Genomic DNA, 19,847 nt, shown 5'->3' with positions numbered 1-19,847 from the left:
CTCAGAATGGGAGAAAATATTTGCAAACGAATCAACGGACAAAGGATTAATCTCTAAAATATATAAACAGCTCATGCAGCTCAATATTAAAAAAACAAACAACCCAATCCAAAAATGGGCAGAAGCCCTAAATAGACATTTCTCCAAAGAAGACATACAGATGGCCGAGAAGCAAATGAAAAGCTGCTCAACATCATTAATGATTAGAGAAATGCAAATCAAAACTACAATGAGGTATCACCTCACACCAGTTAGAATGGGCATCATCAGAAAATCTACAAACAACAAATGCTGGAGAGGGTGTGGAGAAAAGGGAACCCTCTTGCACTGTTGGTGGGAATGGAAATTGATACAGCAACTATGGAGGACAGTATGGAGGTTCCTTAAGAAACTAAAAATAGAATTACCACATGACCCAGTGATCCCACTACTGGGCATATACCGAGAGAAAACCATAATTCAAAAAGACACATGCACCCGAGTGTTCATTGCAGCACTATTTACAATAGCCAGGTCATGGAAGCAACCTAAATGCCTATCGACAGATGAATGGATAAAGAAGAGGTGGTACATATATACAATGGAATATTACTCAGCCATAAAAAGGAATGAAATTGGGTCATTTGTTGAGACGTGGATGGATCTAGAGACTGTCATACACAGTGAAGTAAGTCAGAAAGAGAAAAACAAATATTAACGCATATATGTGGAACCTAGAAAAATGGTATAGATGAACTGGTTTGCAGGGCAGAAATTGAGATTCAGATGTGGAGTACAAACGTATGGACACCAAAGGGGGAAGCGGTGGGGGGTGGGGGTGGTGGTGTGATGAATTAGGAGATTGGGATTGATATGTATACACTAATATGTTTAAAATGGATAACTAATAAAAACCTGCTGTATAAAAAAAAAGAAAAAAAGAGTGAAAATTAACACATTTTTATACATCTTTCTACCCAGTCTACATATCACAAATCATCCAATTAGTCAGCAGACTAACCATCTGTAACACTATCTGTGCTGCATATTTTCCATTTGTCCATCCAGATCTATCTTCACCCTTTACCCAGCTCTCTGCCCCAGGAGTCTCACCTCTGTGGCATACATATACCTGGCTCCTTTACACTTGGCTTCAAGTTGATTTTAGCAAATGGAAGGCATCAACAAGTGATCAGCAAATTGGATAAGAGAAAGATTTTTAATTTTCCATCACCCTTTCTGTCTGGTCACTTGCAAAACATATAAGCATAAATACATTAGTAATCACATTAAATGGATTAGATGCTCCAATTAAAAGATGATCAGATTGTAGGTAAAATGAAAATTATTTGTTATCAAGAGGACATGTTAAAATATAAAGATACAGAAAGGTTGAAAGTAAAAAAAAAGATACAGCATAAAGACACTAACCAAAAAAAGAAAAAGAAAAAGCTAATGTAGTTAAATTAGAATCAGGTGAAATCAAATTTAAGACATGCATTATAAAGATCACTTCATCTGATAAGTGTTTCAACTAACCAGGAAGATTTGATATATTTGAATTTATAAACATCTAAGAAATGATCTCAAAATATATAAATCAAAAACTGATAGAACTACAAGATAAAATAAACAAATAGATACTTATAGTAGGAGATTTTAGCAGTAAAAATAAGATACAGAATATTTGAATGACCTGACTAAGGTACTTGGTCTAAATGGATACATATAAAACTCTATACCTGCAACAACACAGTACACATTCTTTTCAAATTCTCATGGGACACTAATCAAATCCTGGGCTATAAAGAAAACCTGAAAGAATTGAAATCATACAGAAATAAAGCGGAAACAATACATTCTAATGAAAATCCAAGTTGTTTATCTCTTCCTCAGAAGAGTATGATATCCCGATACCAAATAGCATATAACTTCCAAAAGCATAGCAGAGAGTCAGGGTAATTCCAACTGGAGCAGAACTCCAAAGGGCTCTTTATGGAGGAGATGGCACTTGCACAGAGCTTTAGAGTATACTGGGGTTTTACAACTTGCAAGACATATTTGGATAATACTAAATAGAATAATAGGAAGAAATTGTGGCTACATGAAGGGAATAGCAAGATATAGAACCAGAAAGGCATTCAGGAATCTCTGGCAGTTTCTAGGATAGTAAATGACAATGGTCACCCATTATGAAAAAATGATCCTCAAAATATAAAGATAAGGTATTGCTCTGATAGATTTATACATAAACTACGAAATTTAGTTGGAGCTTCTATAATTTGGAAAGAGTACAGATACTTAAGAAACGATGTGATAAGAATGTAAGAAACTGTAAAAAATTGCTGAGAAACATTAAAAATTGGAAAATACTTGTTAAAGTAATTTTGCTTCAGAGTGTGTATTTCAGATTGTCTCTAGGTCTTCCAGCAAACAAACAAACAAAACTCTAGACTGGATCTAAGCTGAATCATTTCCTAAAATCAAAACCGTCAAGACAGAAAACTGGAAACCTGAGAAGTTCTGGTGAATGACATCTGTGTCACCCTCCATAAATCCAACCTGTACTCCCCGGGAAACAGAGAATTGACTGTACTTTCTGTGGACTTTGGATAATAGGTTTCCCACCTGTGTTCACTCTGTTTAAGACCCTTGATGAACAGACCTTCAAAGTGATTTCTAAAGCTTTTTTTCCCTTTTGTCTGAGGACTGCAGACTGGCAGCTCATGAAGGCTGATCTCTACTTCTACAGAGTACTCTGTTATCGGCTTCCTGCTCAGACTCCTAGGTTCACTGTGCAACTGGCTGCTTGAAGAGCCATAAAATTGGGGTGTCATCAGTGCCATTTAGTGATTCCTAACAACTAGCTTGCATCTGTCACAAGACCTATCAGTCTTTCCTACAGCAGTCTAGCTCACTGATTTTTTTTTTTTTTTAAAGAGTGGCCATCATATCTACATGAATGCTATATAGAAGTTATCTGAGTACATTACATTTTTCCTTGTGTTCTTCTGGATATTTCCCTCCATGTTGATGGCTAGAAGTTATTAAAGCTCACCCTACGCTAAAACAAGTCTTCAATTCTCTGACTTTTTAAAAAATCTACTGGGGAATTCTCTTTTACAAAGCCTCTAAAAGCCAAGCCACAGCATATCACATCCATACCACTCCATTATCTACTTAAGACACACACACACACACACACACACACACACGTATATCTCAAGACATTCTTTTAACAGAATAGCACAATGTACTCTTGGATCTTTTCACATACAGCAACACTGAGTCTACTCTGAACAGGATGGTTAGTCTCATATGTAACAAAAAGCAATGCTGGACTTAACCTGTACTAACATTTCTTGTTAGTGGATATTTCCTTAAAAGCTAGTATGTATTATTTGCCAAAAAAATTTTTAGAATAACCACACTTTGTAGATAATATGTTCAATACTTCTTTATACATTTCTGTTCAAAAAATGAAAATAATGCATACTTTCAAGTGGCTGTTAACAAATTAGAAATATAGATCTTCAAAATTCATTTGAAATATGTGAAAATTATAAAAATTATCAGAGAACATTATATTACTCTGATGAAAATAATTTTGAACAAAGAACATATATAATTATGAATAGGGAAATAGTAGTGTTATATAGCTACATATATATATAACCATTTGAAGATATACGATCCAAATTTACTTATGTGAAAACTTATCACTAATGACACTAAATTTTATGCATCATAGTAAGTCACTTTTTTCTATTTATCAAAAGCAATTCAAGCATATTAAAATATTTCTTTAAGCACAATTCATTAATATTTTTCACCCTAAATTACATTAACAGGTTTTATACTTTCTCATCTCATTTTTTTCACTATAGTCATGGTTTTTAACAACAAGCTCAGATTGACATCTGAAAATTCACATTTCCATGCATTCATTGACTCTCAAGGACAAAGATTGACAATATATAATCAATGGGTAAGATCTACAAAAGTCATGGAAAATTAAATGGCGTCAATATCCAATTATCTAATCAATGCAACAAATCTCTATATATTGGGGCAAGAAACTTTTCTCCTGCTTCCTTTTCTATTCCTCATACAATTTTCTTAGTTCTTCCAGGACTTGCCCTACAAATACCATCCTCTTCACTTCACTTAGCTGAGTCTATTTCATGCATACAGATATTTAATTATTTTGTTTAGTGTGGTTTTACAGTATCAATTTTGTAGCTTTTGTTTGCAAGCAACTGAAAATCGAACATAAGTTGACAAGAAAAAGAAAGGAAATGTACTGCCTCACATATATGGCTAATTCAGTAGATTTGGCTTTTAGACAAGGCTTTATTTAGGCATCAAATGATGTGGACAAGAGTCAGTCTCTCTCTCACACTCTCTCTCTCCACATTATTCACCTACCCCTTCCTTGTGTTGGTTCCATTTTCAGGTATTATACTCTCAAGGTCCCAGAAAGGCTATTGAAATATCCCAGGGCTATATGCTTTCTTGTTCAGCTCTACTGTTAAAGTTAGCCATTATTCAAAGTCCAGAAGTTGAGTCATGTCTCTGTTTGGCCAAACTTACATCATCCTTGAACCAACCATCATCCCACCGTTGATGTGATATGCTGATAGACTCAAGCCAATCAGGATCTACTTCTACAACTTAAGATATGGTCAAACCTACTCATACTATATTGCTAGGAAATGTTGGCAACAGTTCAAAAAGGGGAAGGGGCAAATGGATGCTGAAAAAGAAAGCATGGCAGGCAAACTCTACCACATTGCTGTCTGGACTCCAGAGAATTCTGTTTAAGTGTATATAAAGGGTTAAATGAGCAAGATAAATAATTAGTTGATTTGCACACGTATTTTTAATGCACTCCTGTCCAAACTTTTGAGTGAAGATTTTCCTACATTAAAACTCAAGACTATACTTATAAAATTCAAGTCAGATGTAATTATAATAAGCTTTACATTACTTTTTTAAATCCGTAAACTATAAGTGTTGCTCTTACTGCTCAAAATCATAGCACATCATTCTGTATCCTTTTCATGTCCCACCCCGATGCAGATCATAGAGAGGAACTAACGTATTTATGTGTTTCTCAGAAAACTTAAAAGTTAATTATCTTGGATGTATCATGAGTACTGTTGTCTAAAACATTGGGGTTAAGGGTCATTCATCCTACATTTAAGATCAGTTTAAATGTAATAACTCACTGAGACTGCTCAGTAGGTATTTGGGATATCAAAAGGTAATATTCCATAGTAAAAAAATGATGAAAGAAGGATCCATTACAATGTGAAATATCTTGATTGAAATATATCTCTGTCTGAAAATTTCTAAAACCAATAATAATCACCACACCCATGAGGAAAACTTGATATGGCATAACTGCTTAGAAAGCAGGCCTAGGTTGTTCCTTCTTTAACAATGGAGTTACAAACAGGTTTCAGAGTATATCTCAATTTTTCCTCTAAACTTCATACATGTTGCTAACTTAGCGCAGAGAGAGATATAGCTGGAGAATGCCATTTTGCTTCGTTGTGCTCTTATTATGCAGACATTTAACATATTTGGGGGAAATTCATCTAGTTATTTGATAAGGAAGATACTTGCTAACATAACATTTTACAGTATAGAAAAGTACTCACTTAAACATCCTAATTTGATTCTCAGAACAATGTAAGATACTAGAAGGTGAGATATCCTTCCGTAGACACAGACACAGAAAGCTTCCCGCAGGGAGTTGACATATGAGCAGTCATGGAGCTGACATGGACTGTCAGCTCACTGAGGGCAGGACAGTGGCTGAACATATTAGGGGCTGTAAATGTTTATTGAATAAATCAATCAGTTAATTAAATCTGGACTTAAATCTGGTCTTTTCAATGTTCAGTGCTTTTCTTACAAGTAAACTATTATTATAGTGTTATTTATATATTTTAACAAATAGAGCTCATTATAAAATTGTGGGGCTCAGGAATAGAAGACAGAAAAAACTAAGCAAAACAAAAATCTCCTTAAGAGCTTCTTCTTTCCTGCTTTGAGGACATAGGCTTAACCCTGTTTTCTATAGTTCCCACTATGTTCAATCAACAATCAGTTGAGGCTCTCAAGATACAGAACTTTGAAAAGCCTATGTCTCTAACAAAGGGCAATTCTGAATGTACTCAGGTTTTTTTTTTTTTTTTTTTTAGGCTTTTTCAAAACATATTTTTTATGCTTTTGTTGTCAGGAGAAAACAGATGAGATAAAACATGGTAGTTGAGCCTTTGGGTCTGGACACAAAAACAGAGCCCTCAAGTTGACTTTCACAGCGACTTGATACAAATTTAACAATATGTAAAGAGGGTCTCTTCTTTAGAGGTCTAATGCTGAGGCTGGAGATAGAAATAAGACACAGCCCCTGATTTTCACCCTACCACAGTAGCTGAATGAGTTGAGTTTTATCCTATGTGGTCCAACAAGGCCTGACAAACTGCACTGCAGTACAAGAAGCATCTCTCGGGCAATGATGCGTAAAGACAGAGGGATTTTTTAGTCAACAGCAGGAATTAGGCTTTAATGCTTTCAACTAAAAGACTTCATACGCCAGATAGCTGACTGCTATCCACTGAATCTTGGCAGGCAACAAGACTGCTGAAGCTTAAACTGAGAAGCTGTGTTAAGCAGATTTTCATGAATGTACAAAATGCTTTATTTGTAAAGCTGCTTTTCTTTGTTACAGTTCAAAATGCTTTTCTTCTTTTTTTAATCTCTCAGCTTGGTCAACTCTCAGTCTTTATCAAAATTACTTTCAAAAATGTCCTTTTAAGAGCCAGAGAAGAGAAATAAATGCTCACATCAACAAAAATATACATTTGTTTTTTTTTTTAAAAAGAATAATCCAAAAAGTGTCAATCAAAAGAGATTAATAATGATCATGGGCGTTATAAAAACTAGAAGACACACAGAAAGACATTAAGTACTTTACCATTATTTGAAAGTTCTAGAGGGCTACAGGCACTGTGTGTGATTCTATCTTTCGGTGAAGAGATGAGTTTTGCAACGAGAGATGCTGAGATGGGCTGCACTAGTAGAGAGGTGAGGTTTGATCGGTTTTGTCTAAAGCTTCCATCTGTATTCAAAAGAGAAAGAAAGAGAATCCTTAGTAAACAGAAGTTAAAAACACTTGAAGAGCAGGTTTTTCTGTAATACGTCTTTAAATGATGAGTGGTAAGTTTATTTCAGCTTGTTTGTTTATTCCTTGGTTATACTCTGTCTACTTATTAAAAATGATTTGAGATACTTCATAATAAAAATTCAGTCCAAATACTATTAAGTATCCTAGTCAATTATGGCAGATCGTACACAGGCATTTACTTCCATTCTCCACTGAAATGACAACAAAGAGATAAAAAGCATCAACCCACAGGGGCCAAGAGAATAGGAGACACATTAGCAATAAGATTCTATCGATAGAAGCATGAAAGCAGATGAATAAGTGTCAACTGATATGACAGACCAAGGAGACCAAAACCTAAGCCAGCAGAGGGAGGAAGCTGAAAAGCAATGCAGTTTGTACCACAGAACCCAGAAACTCTTGAGAACTGATAACACCAGCTACCTATTAAAATAGGGGTAATGGAGGGGCTGGAAACAGGAGAGTTTGAAGAAATTTGGATTGTGAGGGGGGTCTCTCCTCCCGTACCCCTCACTCACCCAGTCAACATGAACAGTGCCCGGTCCTCCCTCCCTCCAGCAGAGACTGAAAGTGGGACACTGAACAGGGAGACACCAGACACAGGGAAGGGTGACTCATACTTTAAATGGGACGGTATTATGATTGCTGAGACCCTTCAGATGCCTTACTCTTGTGGTGCCCAGAATCCTTCCTTCCAGGTTGGGCACTAGATAATTCACTTGTGGTAAACAGGACCAGGGCAATGGAGAATATAGAAAAATACTGAAAATCTGGAAGTCTACCAATAAAATAACTCCCTCAAGACATCCTACATTGACACTTAGCAGTCAATACATCTCACCACATACAGAACTTCAAATGAACTTATGCTGCCATTCTTAAGTCAGAGCTCTCAGCTAAGGCCAAACCTAGAAAGGCACAAGAGCAGCAGACCTAGTGAGGATAAGAAGAGGACGTCAGGAAGGGGGTCCCCAGGAAAACAAAAATCATGGGAATCCCAGATGCGTCTTAATGTTCTGAGAACATATTCACAGTAAGATCAGAGAATTAGCATTTGAAGAGGTTCGAGATATACAGAAGAATGAGAAATCTATAAAATGAGACAACTATTAGTTTCAAAGGGAGCAAAAATTTTCTCGAGAAAAATGCAATCATCGTACATTGTGAAAAATATTCACACAGAGTAATATAAATAATGACTTTTTAATACAAAAATGGATATAATTCTTTAGGAAAAAAGAGAAAAGGGCAAATGTCAGGGATGAAGGTACATGGAAACTTATGAAGGAAAATTAAATCTTTATCTTTCATAGTGGTAAGTCAATATAATAAATACAACTGAAAAATGTATTCAGCTCTTAAACATGCTATTGGGAGGCACAGACGTAAATATGAAAAGTAGGTAACAACTAAAAATGTTGAAAGCAATTAAGTACTTGCCTTTGGGACAGACAAAGGGGAGAGAAACACAGGGAAGGATGGGAGAGAAAAGGTGACACATTTTTATAAATGAAGCTTTATAGAAATATCTATTTATATTCATCTATAACTTTGAAAAAATAAAAATTAAATGAAAATAAAGAGAGAAACAACTATGGTAACACAAGAGAAAAATTACACAAGTACTCTGAGTAAAGAGATTGGAGAGAATAAATTCTGCATAAGGAAAGAACTAAAAAATATATGCTTATTTGGTTTATATATTTATACTGACTCAGAAAAAGAAATACACAGTGGAATGACTATCAAGCAGCCAATAATGCTTGAGAATACAGAGCTATATTTTTCAGACCTTTATTAGGGAAAATAATTGCCACAGGTTTTCTCAGAATTTAATTTGGTAGAACTGCGTGGGGGTGCAGACCTCTACAATACTGGTATACAGGCTCCAGGAGAAAGATTATAAATGAGAAAATATGTTACAGAAGCATTTCCTTAATTTATCATCAGGAAAACCACAAGGCTAAAATGTGGTATTTAGCTTGGGCCTATGGCAGTCACAGAAGTCATGGCTTTGAAGAAAAAGTAATGAGATTTAAGCTTAGGATCGTTTTTGTCGTTTAAACACAGAGCTGGTCTCATAATTTAGTAGCCCTTTTTATATGGATATACAACTGTGCATTTTGACCACAGCATAGTTCATTTGACCCTAGTGTAGTTCATAACCATTTTCGTGTCATAGTACTGAGACTGGCTATATAATTTGCAAGGCCCAGAGCAAAATGACAATGTGGGGCCTCTTGTTCAAACAGTGGGAAGGATTTCAATACGGCAATAGCAGGGAAATGAATCAGGTGTGGGCGCTTTTGAGAGCAGATTGCACACCCGTGAATTGGGCCCTGCATGGTTCACACAGAAGATGCTAGCAGCCGTGCAGCCAGCTGAGGTCAACTGAAAGGGACTTTCAGACCACAAGGAAGCTGCTGTCCTGAGTTGCTGTTTCTCCAGGATGCACCTGGGGCCATGGTGATTAATATCTCAAGGCACAGACATTATACCTCACTCAGCGTGCCAGCTGGGAGGTCCTGATATAGCCATCTCACTATGGTTCTCCCAGCATGTATTTTCTCCCTCAGCCATTACCTTTGAAATTTATAGTGTACACAGGACAATGAGATAGTATTTATGAGAAATGTACAGTCTGTTATTTTGCAGTTTTCATGGATGTTAGGTGCTAACATGCTGCCAACACAAAATGAAACGTCTTAAATGCTGCATGATTTCACCACTCTTCAGTTCAGATACTGAACTTGCCAATCAAGGCCCTTCACCATCTCAGACCTTATATTTCCAACATTATTTCCTACCATTCCTCTCCATATATCTTATGCTAAAACTTAAGCTATCCCCCTACATATTCTGTGATTTAAACCTCCATGTTTTTACGTAACCCATTCCTTCCACTTTACTTGCTCTTCTCATGTATCTCACGTCTGAACTATACATTTCCTTTAAAGCCCAACTCATTTTCCACAAGAAACTTTCGCTGACACCTTCAGCTCTATGTGATATATCTGCACCTTTTTTTTTCAGTGCTTGCCGTTACTAATTAACATTATCGCTATGTAAAAACATTTTGGTTCCCCCTCTAAACTCCTTAAAGAAAAGGACCAAGTCTTCTACATCATTGCATGATACACAATGCTCAGCACGTAGCCAGGATCATAACAGGAGCTCCATAATTAATGAGAGGAAGGAAGGAAGGAAGGAAGGAAGGAAAAGAAAGAAAACAAAGAAAGAAAGAAAAGAAAGAAAGAAAAGAAAGAAAGAAAGAGAAAGAAAGAAAGAAAGAAAGAAAGAAAGAAAGAAAGAAAGAAAGAAAGAAAGAAAGAAAGAAAGAAAGAGAAAAGAAAGAGGAAAGGGAGAGAGGGAGGGAGGGAAGATGGATGAACAGTTTCTTAAAAAATAGTTTAACGTCTCTGTCTTACCAGTTTTCTGAATGCCTAGAAAATGGAGCAGGGGTACAACTGAAAAAAAATTAGAATTCTATTAATTCTATGCTTGCTGAACATTAGTGCTTTCTCCCCAGCTAACTACTCTCAAAACCTTCAAAACCCATTCATCCCGGGCTTCCCTGGTGGCACAGTGGTTGAGAGTCCGCCTGCCGATGCAGGGGACACGGGTTCGTGCCCCAGTCTGGGAAGATCCCACATGCCGCGGAGCGGCTGGGCCCGTGAGCCATGGCCGCTGAGCCTGCGCGTCCGGAGCCTGTGCTCCGCAACGGGAGAGGCCACAGCAGTGAGACGCCCGTGTACCGCAAAAAAAAAAAAAAAAAAAAAAAAACATTCATCCCAATCAACTCACTAATTAACTTTGCTCTAAAATTACCTTTGTCTGGGTAAAAAAAGGTATATAAATAAAATTATCTTTGAGATATAGTTAAAGTTAATAAAAAAATCAATAACTTTATTCTTTTTTTTTCCTCCACAATGCCCTATTAAGCGTCTGAAACAATGCATTTAAAAGTTAAATGTGAGTGAACCCTAAACAGTAATTGGACATACCAAAATCTTTGATTTTTTGTACTGCGTGACTAGTAGACTTGCATTCATTTTGAAATATCTGAAGTAAGTGGTTCATTAATTTTTCACCTTCAGCTTAATGGAAATTTGACAAACAGTTCACTTCTAAGAGCAGATACTAAAAGCAGGACTTTACAGGACGCAAACACTGTTATAGACAGAAGTTATTTTTAAAAAATTCATTTATTGAAGAATTGATAGAATTTCATTTTCTTACATGATTAAGAGACTTTGAATAAAACCAAATACATGTACCATTTTTATGCAGTTATATTTTAAAGCATTTATAAACTATAAGAACCCATTAGATATGAGCTGAAAATCAGGTGGATTATGTACCTTGATGCAAACGGTACCATCCAGAAAATATTTGACATTATATTTTAGCATTTTAACTTTTAGATTATAGCATTTATATCATAGCTTGTACACTGTGTAAGCTCTATAAAGACTGACACTAAGTTTTATTTTAATAGATAGCTAGTTCTCTCTTCACTTTATGAACTCTTTGTAATCTAGATAAGGATCCAAATCGATTCATCCCATTCAATAATCCAATCCTCAGTACAATGCCACATGCATACAGTAGAAAGAGCAAACTGGATATATATACAGAGTCCCAAAATTGACTCACTGTTTGAAAAGTAACTTATAAATAATTTCACTATGAGAAGACTGTCATCCCATCTACTATACCTGAACAACCAAGGTAACACTGAAGGGTCTTCATTATGCGATTGACTGAAATAAAAATAATACATTAGCTCAGAGGCCTAGACCCTGAACCACAGTGGCTGAAATCGAGAAGAAATGAGATTAAAAATAAGTAAAATGGTTTATTATTGTACATATGTAATAGGATTTCATTATGCTTTTTCAAATCATTGATGCCCACTTCAAGCCCATCTGCATATAAAGAAAATATGTTAGCTGCCAGCTTTGTGTGTGTGTGTGTGTGTGTGTGTGTGTGTGTGTGTGTGGCGAGACGGAATTCTTTTAAAATCAACTGAAATGTTAGTGTATAAAGCAATGCCAATTACCCAAACAGTATCAGGAAAGATAAACCTTCAGAGACCAGAAATCTTAGACACTGGGATCCTCAGAATTAAGGCACTGAGAGGAGGGATAAGGTAAAGAATGTGCTGGTAAATAAAACAATAAGGGCCTTGTATGGCTCAGTGATGAGAATGTGCCGCCTTTGGGGAGGACAGCACGATTTCCAAATTGAGGTGTGTAACTCAGCCCTTGGCACCTGACTGTGTGTGTGTGTGTGTGTGTGAACATAAGATCAGTGCTACATGATGTAACCATGGACCCTGCAGATCCTTCCTATTCAGTGTGTAGTTCTTGGACAAGCAGCAGGGGCAGGACTCATTAGAAATGCAGAATCTCAGGCCCCATCCCAGCCCTTCTGAATCAGAATCTGTAGCCTAACAAGATCCCCAGGTGACTCATGTGCACATTAGATGAGCAATGGTCTAAATCACTATATATTTTTCTGTAGCATAATTGATATAATTTTCATAGCAAAGAAGATATAAAAAGTGCGATGAAGAGGATGAAGAATAATAGACTATGTTTGCTCACCTTACCCCAAATTAAAGATGACAGAGCCTTTGACTATATTAATAAACTCCAAATCAGCAGTTTTTTCAGAGGGTCTCCTTCAAAATGGGTAACAGGTCTGTGCATATGCTGTCACTAAATAGCAAGTTTAAATTGGACTGAGAACATTTCTTTTTGGTTCTGCTCTTTTCTCAAAGATAAATTTGTTGATTTAAAGATCAAAATTACATTTACAACACTTTATTTCAGTCATGAATAAATATTACAGTCTCTAACTGATTTGAATTTCTCTTCTACATTTTCAGCTATTCTAATTCATTATAGTAAGAGACTGACAAACCTAAAGTGTAAATACTTCCCATTTGCCAGAGAACCAAGCAATCAAAGAGCTTAAAAAGTAGAGATTTGAAGAATACATTTTGTGCTGCACTTTTATGAAAAAGACTCAAATATCAAATGAACAAGCTGATATCAGCAATGTTATCCCAGAATATTTGATCTTTCTCCAGAGGACTGCCACTTTGACAGAAATCAGACCATTAAATATTCGGCGTGGATGTTTTTTCACTTTTATCTTAGCTCACTAAATTTAGTTATTTCCCTGAAATGACCAGCACACTAAATTGGCTAGTCATTTTGTTATCCTTGTAAATACAGCTGATCCTTTATTATTTCAGTGTCTCATAACCTGCTGGTTATATCACCATCTTCCTTCAAACTAGTCAAGTTCAGCACTGTGTTGTTCCGATTTTTATTAAAAATGAAATACATACATTTAAATATGCTTTGTGCTACGCAGTCTTCTCAGAGCTTGTCCAGGCTCTCTATGTGTATACATATATACATACATACACAAACATACATGTATATACATACACACATGTATAATTATTTTTAAGGATACAGGATTTTTATTACTGACAGCTATTCTCATAATTAAAATGAAAATTACTATTTCATGAGTTTACATCATATTTCTTGCCTTCTCTCAAACTAACACAAATTGTAGGTCTAAAAGCTGGCTAATGCCAGTTTACCCAACTCTTAGATGTCGCTTACTCTAGGAAGCTTGGTCCTCATATGTGTCCCCCCGTAAGTCCTTGCTTATACACTTAGTAAACTGGCTCTGCTCTAATTTCCTTTTCACTTTCTGCTCACTGGCCAGAGTATAGTATAGATATCTTGAGGGCTCATTCACTGGTCTATTGCCACGGTTTAGTACACTTCATAGTAAAAGGGAGGGCACAGTGAATATTTTTTGAATGAATGATCACATCAGTATTCAAGTGAGTAACTCAGTTTCGTCTACTCATAAGCCTAAAACTCATGACTTATAGCACAATCACAAAATGCTAAACATGAAGACAGATGGTCTCGTCGTCTCATTTCCTTGGTCCTCTCTCAAGCTAAAGCGCCCTACCACGTTCCCTAGTAAATATCATAATATTTAAATATTTAATTACCTTTTAATAAAAATAATTTAATTAGCTTCAGCTGATGAATTATAAAAAGTCATATTTAGTTTTACATTAAAGAGAACAGAAAGTAACATACTCATTTATAAAGCAGTATCTGTATATTCTGACTTTAAAAGAGCATACAAATTATGTAGAGTCAACTGTATTTTTTAAAAGTAGTATATAAAAAAAGTCTTTGGTAATAATAATTAATTTATATTAATAACTGTTCATTTAATTTGAGCTCTACCTTTCCAATTAGTTTATTCAAAGGTACTGATCACAGATATGACACAGGCTCAGAAAAAGCTAGAAAAGCTTTCCCATCACTAAAAATACTTCTCCTTTAGGTTTAGACATATAAACTCAAGATTTATATCAGTAAAGTGAAATTATTTGGGCCACAGGAAACTAAAATTAATTTAAATTACCATCATTCTCTCCCCTGAAACAAATACACTTGGTCATTTGTATATCTGTGGTTATGCAGCCTTGGAATTTGTTCTAAGCTTGGCAAACATTTAATTAAAGAAGAGTTTGTATTATATTAAAAAGTTTTGATTAATGTGCAGTTAAGCAAGGTGCTAGGCTTCTTTTGGTCATTATACAGGACATAAGCATAGTATTTAATTATATTGTTAGCTGAAATCTGGCATGTCCTATAATTGAATTGATTATTATTTACAGAATTATGAGAATATATTTTTATAAATAATTTGTTTTTTAATAGCTTTAAAACACATTGATATAATCACTTCAAAGTCCATTGTTATGTTTCAGGTAGATGGTGGTCATCATTAACAACATGTTTTCTAAAGATATTTTTGTAGTATGATCCTTTCTACTCAAAAAATAGGACTTCCTTTGCCATAGGGTTTTACATCACTGAATTTATATTTATAAATTTGTCATTTTAAGTAAAAATGTAGATGTACAATGGCAGTAGTAATATTCAGACACTGACAAATGTTTTCTTAATTTTATTTCAGAAGAATAAGTGGTTACATGAGAACTGATTCCCTATTCCACATAACTCTAAATATTTCTATTCTTTTGTATTCATCATTTGTCTACTCCAAGACTATTTCATTCCCTAAAGCATTCTAAGAACATGAACATTTGGAAATAAACTATAAACTGTATCATAAGAAAAACAAACTAACAGACAGACAAAATATTTAGTCTGTTCTTTACTTCGTGGAGAGTAGTCTAGATTCATAACTGGAATAATTGGCCATCTGCACATTACATGTAATATAAGCAAAGCAATCCTCTTCAGAGGCATTCCCCCGAGAAATTTCCCATTTCAGACTTGAAGGGTGTGAACATTGGAATGATTTGCAAAGTTTCTTATTTTAGAAAAAGTACAGTTTGCAAAGATAGAAGATAAACTATGTAGATGTGTTTTGTCTGTTTTTTTGGTTGCTGTGAAAGTATGAAGCCATTAATTTACAATAAAATTCTTCTTACCAGATTGTAATGAGAACACATTATTTTATGAGACTGATTAGATGAACAGGCAGAAAACCAGTGCATTATTTCTGGATTAACTTAGTTTTTAGATGTTTTCTGATAGTAAAAATGGAAAAAAAAATAGTAACCCTTGTTCTTCTGATATAGATGTTAGATTAAACGAGCTATCTATATGAAGAGCTTCCCAGCTTTTCCTGGCTTCCTGTGTATTTTCTGTTGTTGAAGTGCAAATACTGACAAAACAAAGGGACAATGGTCTGGATTCCAGAGACCAAAACCTGCTCCTTACTCTGCCTCTAATTGGAAAGTGACTCGGAGAAATTTTTCACCTCATTTACAGCCTTAAACTCATCCTATATATAATGTCTAAGGATTACCATTTCTAAGATTTTGATTCTAAACTTGTTCATGAGCGATTGTTTAAATAAGCTAATAGTTTCCTCTCCAAACTGTGTTTCAGAATAACATATGGAATTTTATAATCCTGATATGAATTTAATAAAAATCTTTCTCATCTTTATATTGAAAGAACTTCTTTGTATTTACATGGTTACATCTAAATTTTAGGTAAGATTCCACTGTAATTACAGAAAAGTTCCTCATATTTGGAATGGGTAATATGAAAGATTTCAATCAATTCTCTTCCTGACTTATTATTTTTCTTAAAAAAATTATTTAAATTATTTTTACTATTAATCACACAAAGAATTATGACTTGAAAAATTTCCCTCTATTATCTTGCTGTAGTGGTAGTGTGTCTTCAGAGAAGATACACCTGGAAGAATAAGATGGAGATTTTTAAACATGTGCCATGGAAAAAATTCCATCAGCTAATAAGCCACAGATTGATCATCAAGAATTGTGTGTACATGGAACTCAAGTCAGAAATATTCTATTATTAATTCTTCCTCTGAATTTATGTATATGAGAATTTTCTTACAGAAGAGTCCTATAACTTGAATCTAATTTAATCAAATTGTTTAGGATGTACATTTTCTCAAAGTATTTTACAAAGTGGAGCTTAAATTCACATCCAAAAAAATTTGCCTATTTTCTTACTAAGGTAATATTTTTTACTGTATTAAAAGGTTATCTCACTAAATAATGTCTTCTTTGAAGTCACAGCACAGGCTGTAAAGAAACAGTGAGAGACACAGTATAGCACTAATGGTCCAGTTAATAAGCTAGGGTGTTTTTAAGGATAGGAATAATGTCTCTGTTAGTTGTTGTATGTAGGACTTCAAACAGCAGCAAGTACAGTTACCTTTTAAAAGCTTTTCCATGATAATGGCGCTTAAACAAACTTCAAGACTATTCACTTTGGCCTAAATTTTCTTTCTAGATTCTTCATTTAATCTTCCTAACAATCCAATGATGTCATATTATATGCTGAGCTACACATCAAGGACCTTCTGGGTCCATCTTAATTAACATCAGTCCCTGACTGGTAATGGGCAGCATGTCAGAGCTCAGCTACAAAACAATTACTAGAACTGTCTTCTTTACCTATGTCAAGTTTTGAATGATTCTGGCTTTGATAGGATATTTTATACAAGTTTCAAACTAGAAAGAAAATGTGAATGAGAGAGATGACTCCAGACAAAAGAATCAACATGATTAAACTGGCCATGATGGGAAAACAAAGGTGTGAAAGGGAGGGGTAAGGAGCCATCTGAGGGGTAAGGCTAACTGAGATCATCATGTATGTTGTAGATTAAGGTGAGAATTAGAGAGAGTCCTTATTGTTTTGTGCCTTGTATGACAGATAAGCAGTATGGGGAATAGTAAGTACTGGGCTCTTGGATAGGGTACTGAACAGAGAATTGGTAGCATGAAAGTGGGTTTTAGAAATATTGATCTGAGAGTACTATGCAGAAAAGGACAGAACTGGAGAAGGGAACACAATAAAAACAACACACATAGATCCCATTTTTTCCAGACACAGAGCTCAGTGTTTAAAATATATTATCTCATTCCATTCCCAAACTTTAAATATGATAATACAACTTTTCAAACTGGTTACTGTTATTTCCATTTTACGGAAATGACTCTAAAGCTCAGAAACTTAGAAATGCTTAATAGCTGGTAAGCAACAGAAGTGGACTCACAGTCCGCTTCCTATAGACTCTGAAATGAAGGCCCTGGTGTCAAAACTGTGAGAAGTTATTGCGGTTTCTCAACAAGAAGTAACACCTACATGAAAAAAGATGTCTCTGGAAGCAGAAAGGTAAAGGTCCACATGAAAAGCCTACACGAGCCTGCAAAATTTGGCAACCCATTAAACAGAGTCGTGCCAATAAGGTAACAGAGTAAGAACTAAGGTTTCAATCCTGGATTTCTAGAAGAATGAAAGTCCTATTAACCACCCAGATTCAGAAGGAAAACTGTCCTCAAGGTAAAGAGAAGTCAGAATATTTCAAATAATTCCATGTAGCATTTGGCTTCTTGGGACAATTATTACTATAAAGCCTTTATAAATAAAGTAAGAAATCCTTCTCACCTGTTCACATTACAGTTGGTTGTTTTCTGAACACTGCAAATACCTGCACAATGACATCCTTAAAACTAGAGTCTCCCAGGCCATCAGATGAGGACAAAAGCTGTCAAATTAGGATTAACGAGAGTGGCCATAAAGTGCTTTGAGCTCCACAGAAGAACAGATACAATATAAATGAGCCACATTATTCCTGTGACAAATATTATCCATATACTGTCTAACAGAACTGAAAAAAATGCAATTTCCTGTTGCACCTTCTGATACTGCATACTGTCCTGCTATAACTTCTTTTAATTCTTTTGAGTTTCCTCTGGAGGGGGAAGGGGGAAATAAACACTTCTGCTTCATGCTCAACTTGTGGAGTGTACTGAGATACACAAATCAGATAGATAAGAGGATAGTCCACGCCCACTTTCTCATAATACCTTTGGAATAAAATGAACTAAAAAGAGAAACACACTTGCAAGGTGGCTTCAAAGAAAAAATAAATCATATGAAAGCAAGATGTCTATTTTTATAATGTTTTATGTTAAAGTCAAATTCAATTTTCAGTACAAAAGAAGACATCAACTACCTTCTGCATGCATTCAGGATTTATTTGAACTATTTGAAATTTCAAAATTATTTCAAATTCCAATGAAAAAAATTAATGATGCTAGATTTATAAGATCCCATATTATATCTGTACAACCTATACTGATCAAGTGTTGACATTAATACTGAATAGTTCTCCATAAGAAATTCTAAAAAGATTAACTAATGTCACACTAATGCCATATCAAAATATAAAGATTCAGTAGTCTAAATCTGAGTTTTAATTATCAACAAGAATGCATATACTCTTTTAAATATAGTTACAACAAACTTTAAAAAATCTACCTCTATACTAATCTTATAGGTTTAGCAATTTATGTAATATTGAGATGGGAAAATCTCAGTGCGGAAATAATAACGTGTAGAGAAAAGTACAGTTATTCACTGAGCCTATTCTGGATAACAGAGATATAAGTAAGACATAAGATGTTAATATCTCTGAGACTCATCGTACTAATTTTAGCTGGATGACAAACTAGAGTTATATATAATTTAGTTAATAATATGAATTGGAATATTAGAACACAAATCTGAAAGATTCTCTTTAACAGTGGGATTGAGACAGAGGAGATTGGTTAAAGATGGCAGAGTAGAAGGACGTGCGCTCAATCCCTCTTGCGAGAGCATCAGAATCACAACTAACTGCTAAACAATCATCAACAGGAAGACACTGGAACTCACCAGAAAAGATACCCTACATCTAAATACAAAGGAGAAGCTGAAACGAGATGGTAGGAAGGTCACAATCACAATAAAATCAAATCCCATAATGGCTGAGTGGGTGACTCACAAACTGGAGAACACATACCACAGAAGTTCACCCACTGGAGTGAAGGTTCTGAGCCCCATGTCAGGCTTCCCAGCCTGGGGGCTCAAGCAACAGAAGGAGGAATTCCTAGAGAATCAGACTTTGAAAGCTAGCGGGATTTGATTGCAGGACTTCAACAGGACTGGGAAACAGAGACTCCACTCTTGGAGAGCACACACAAAGTAGTGTGAGCATCAGGACCCAGGGGAAGGAGCAATGACCCATAGGAGACAGAACCAGACTTACCTGCTAG

General features: G+C 35.3%; 1 protein-coding gene across 1 annotated transcript in view; it reads right to left on the bottom strand.

Moving 5' to 3' along the window:
* The window catches only part of NAALADL2 (N-acetylated alpha-linked acidic dipeptidase like 2), a gene marked incomplete at its 3' end in the record, with an annotated part of 1,060,707 nt that overhangs the window by 411,719 nt on the left and 629,141 nt on the right, over positions 1 to 19,847 (bottom strand). Inside the window, exon 6 of the mRNA XM_082654140.1 lies at positions 6,968 to 7,111. Coding sequence (XP_082510266.1) covers positions 6,968 to 7,111 — 144 coding nt within the window. The remainder of the gene's footprint in view (positions 1 to 6,967; positions 7,112 to 19,847) is intronic.

This window comes from Grampus griseus, assembly GCF_964374135.1.
Source record: "Grampus griseus genome assembly, chromosome: 5".
In the NCBI taxonomy this organism is placed as follows: domain Eukaryota; kingdom Metazoa; phylum Chordata; class Mammalia; order Artiodactyla; family Delphinidae; genus Grampus; species Grampus griseus.
This window is presented reverse-complemented; position numbering and strand designations above follow the sequence as displayed.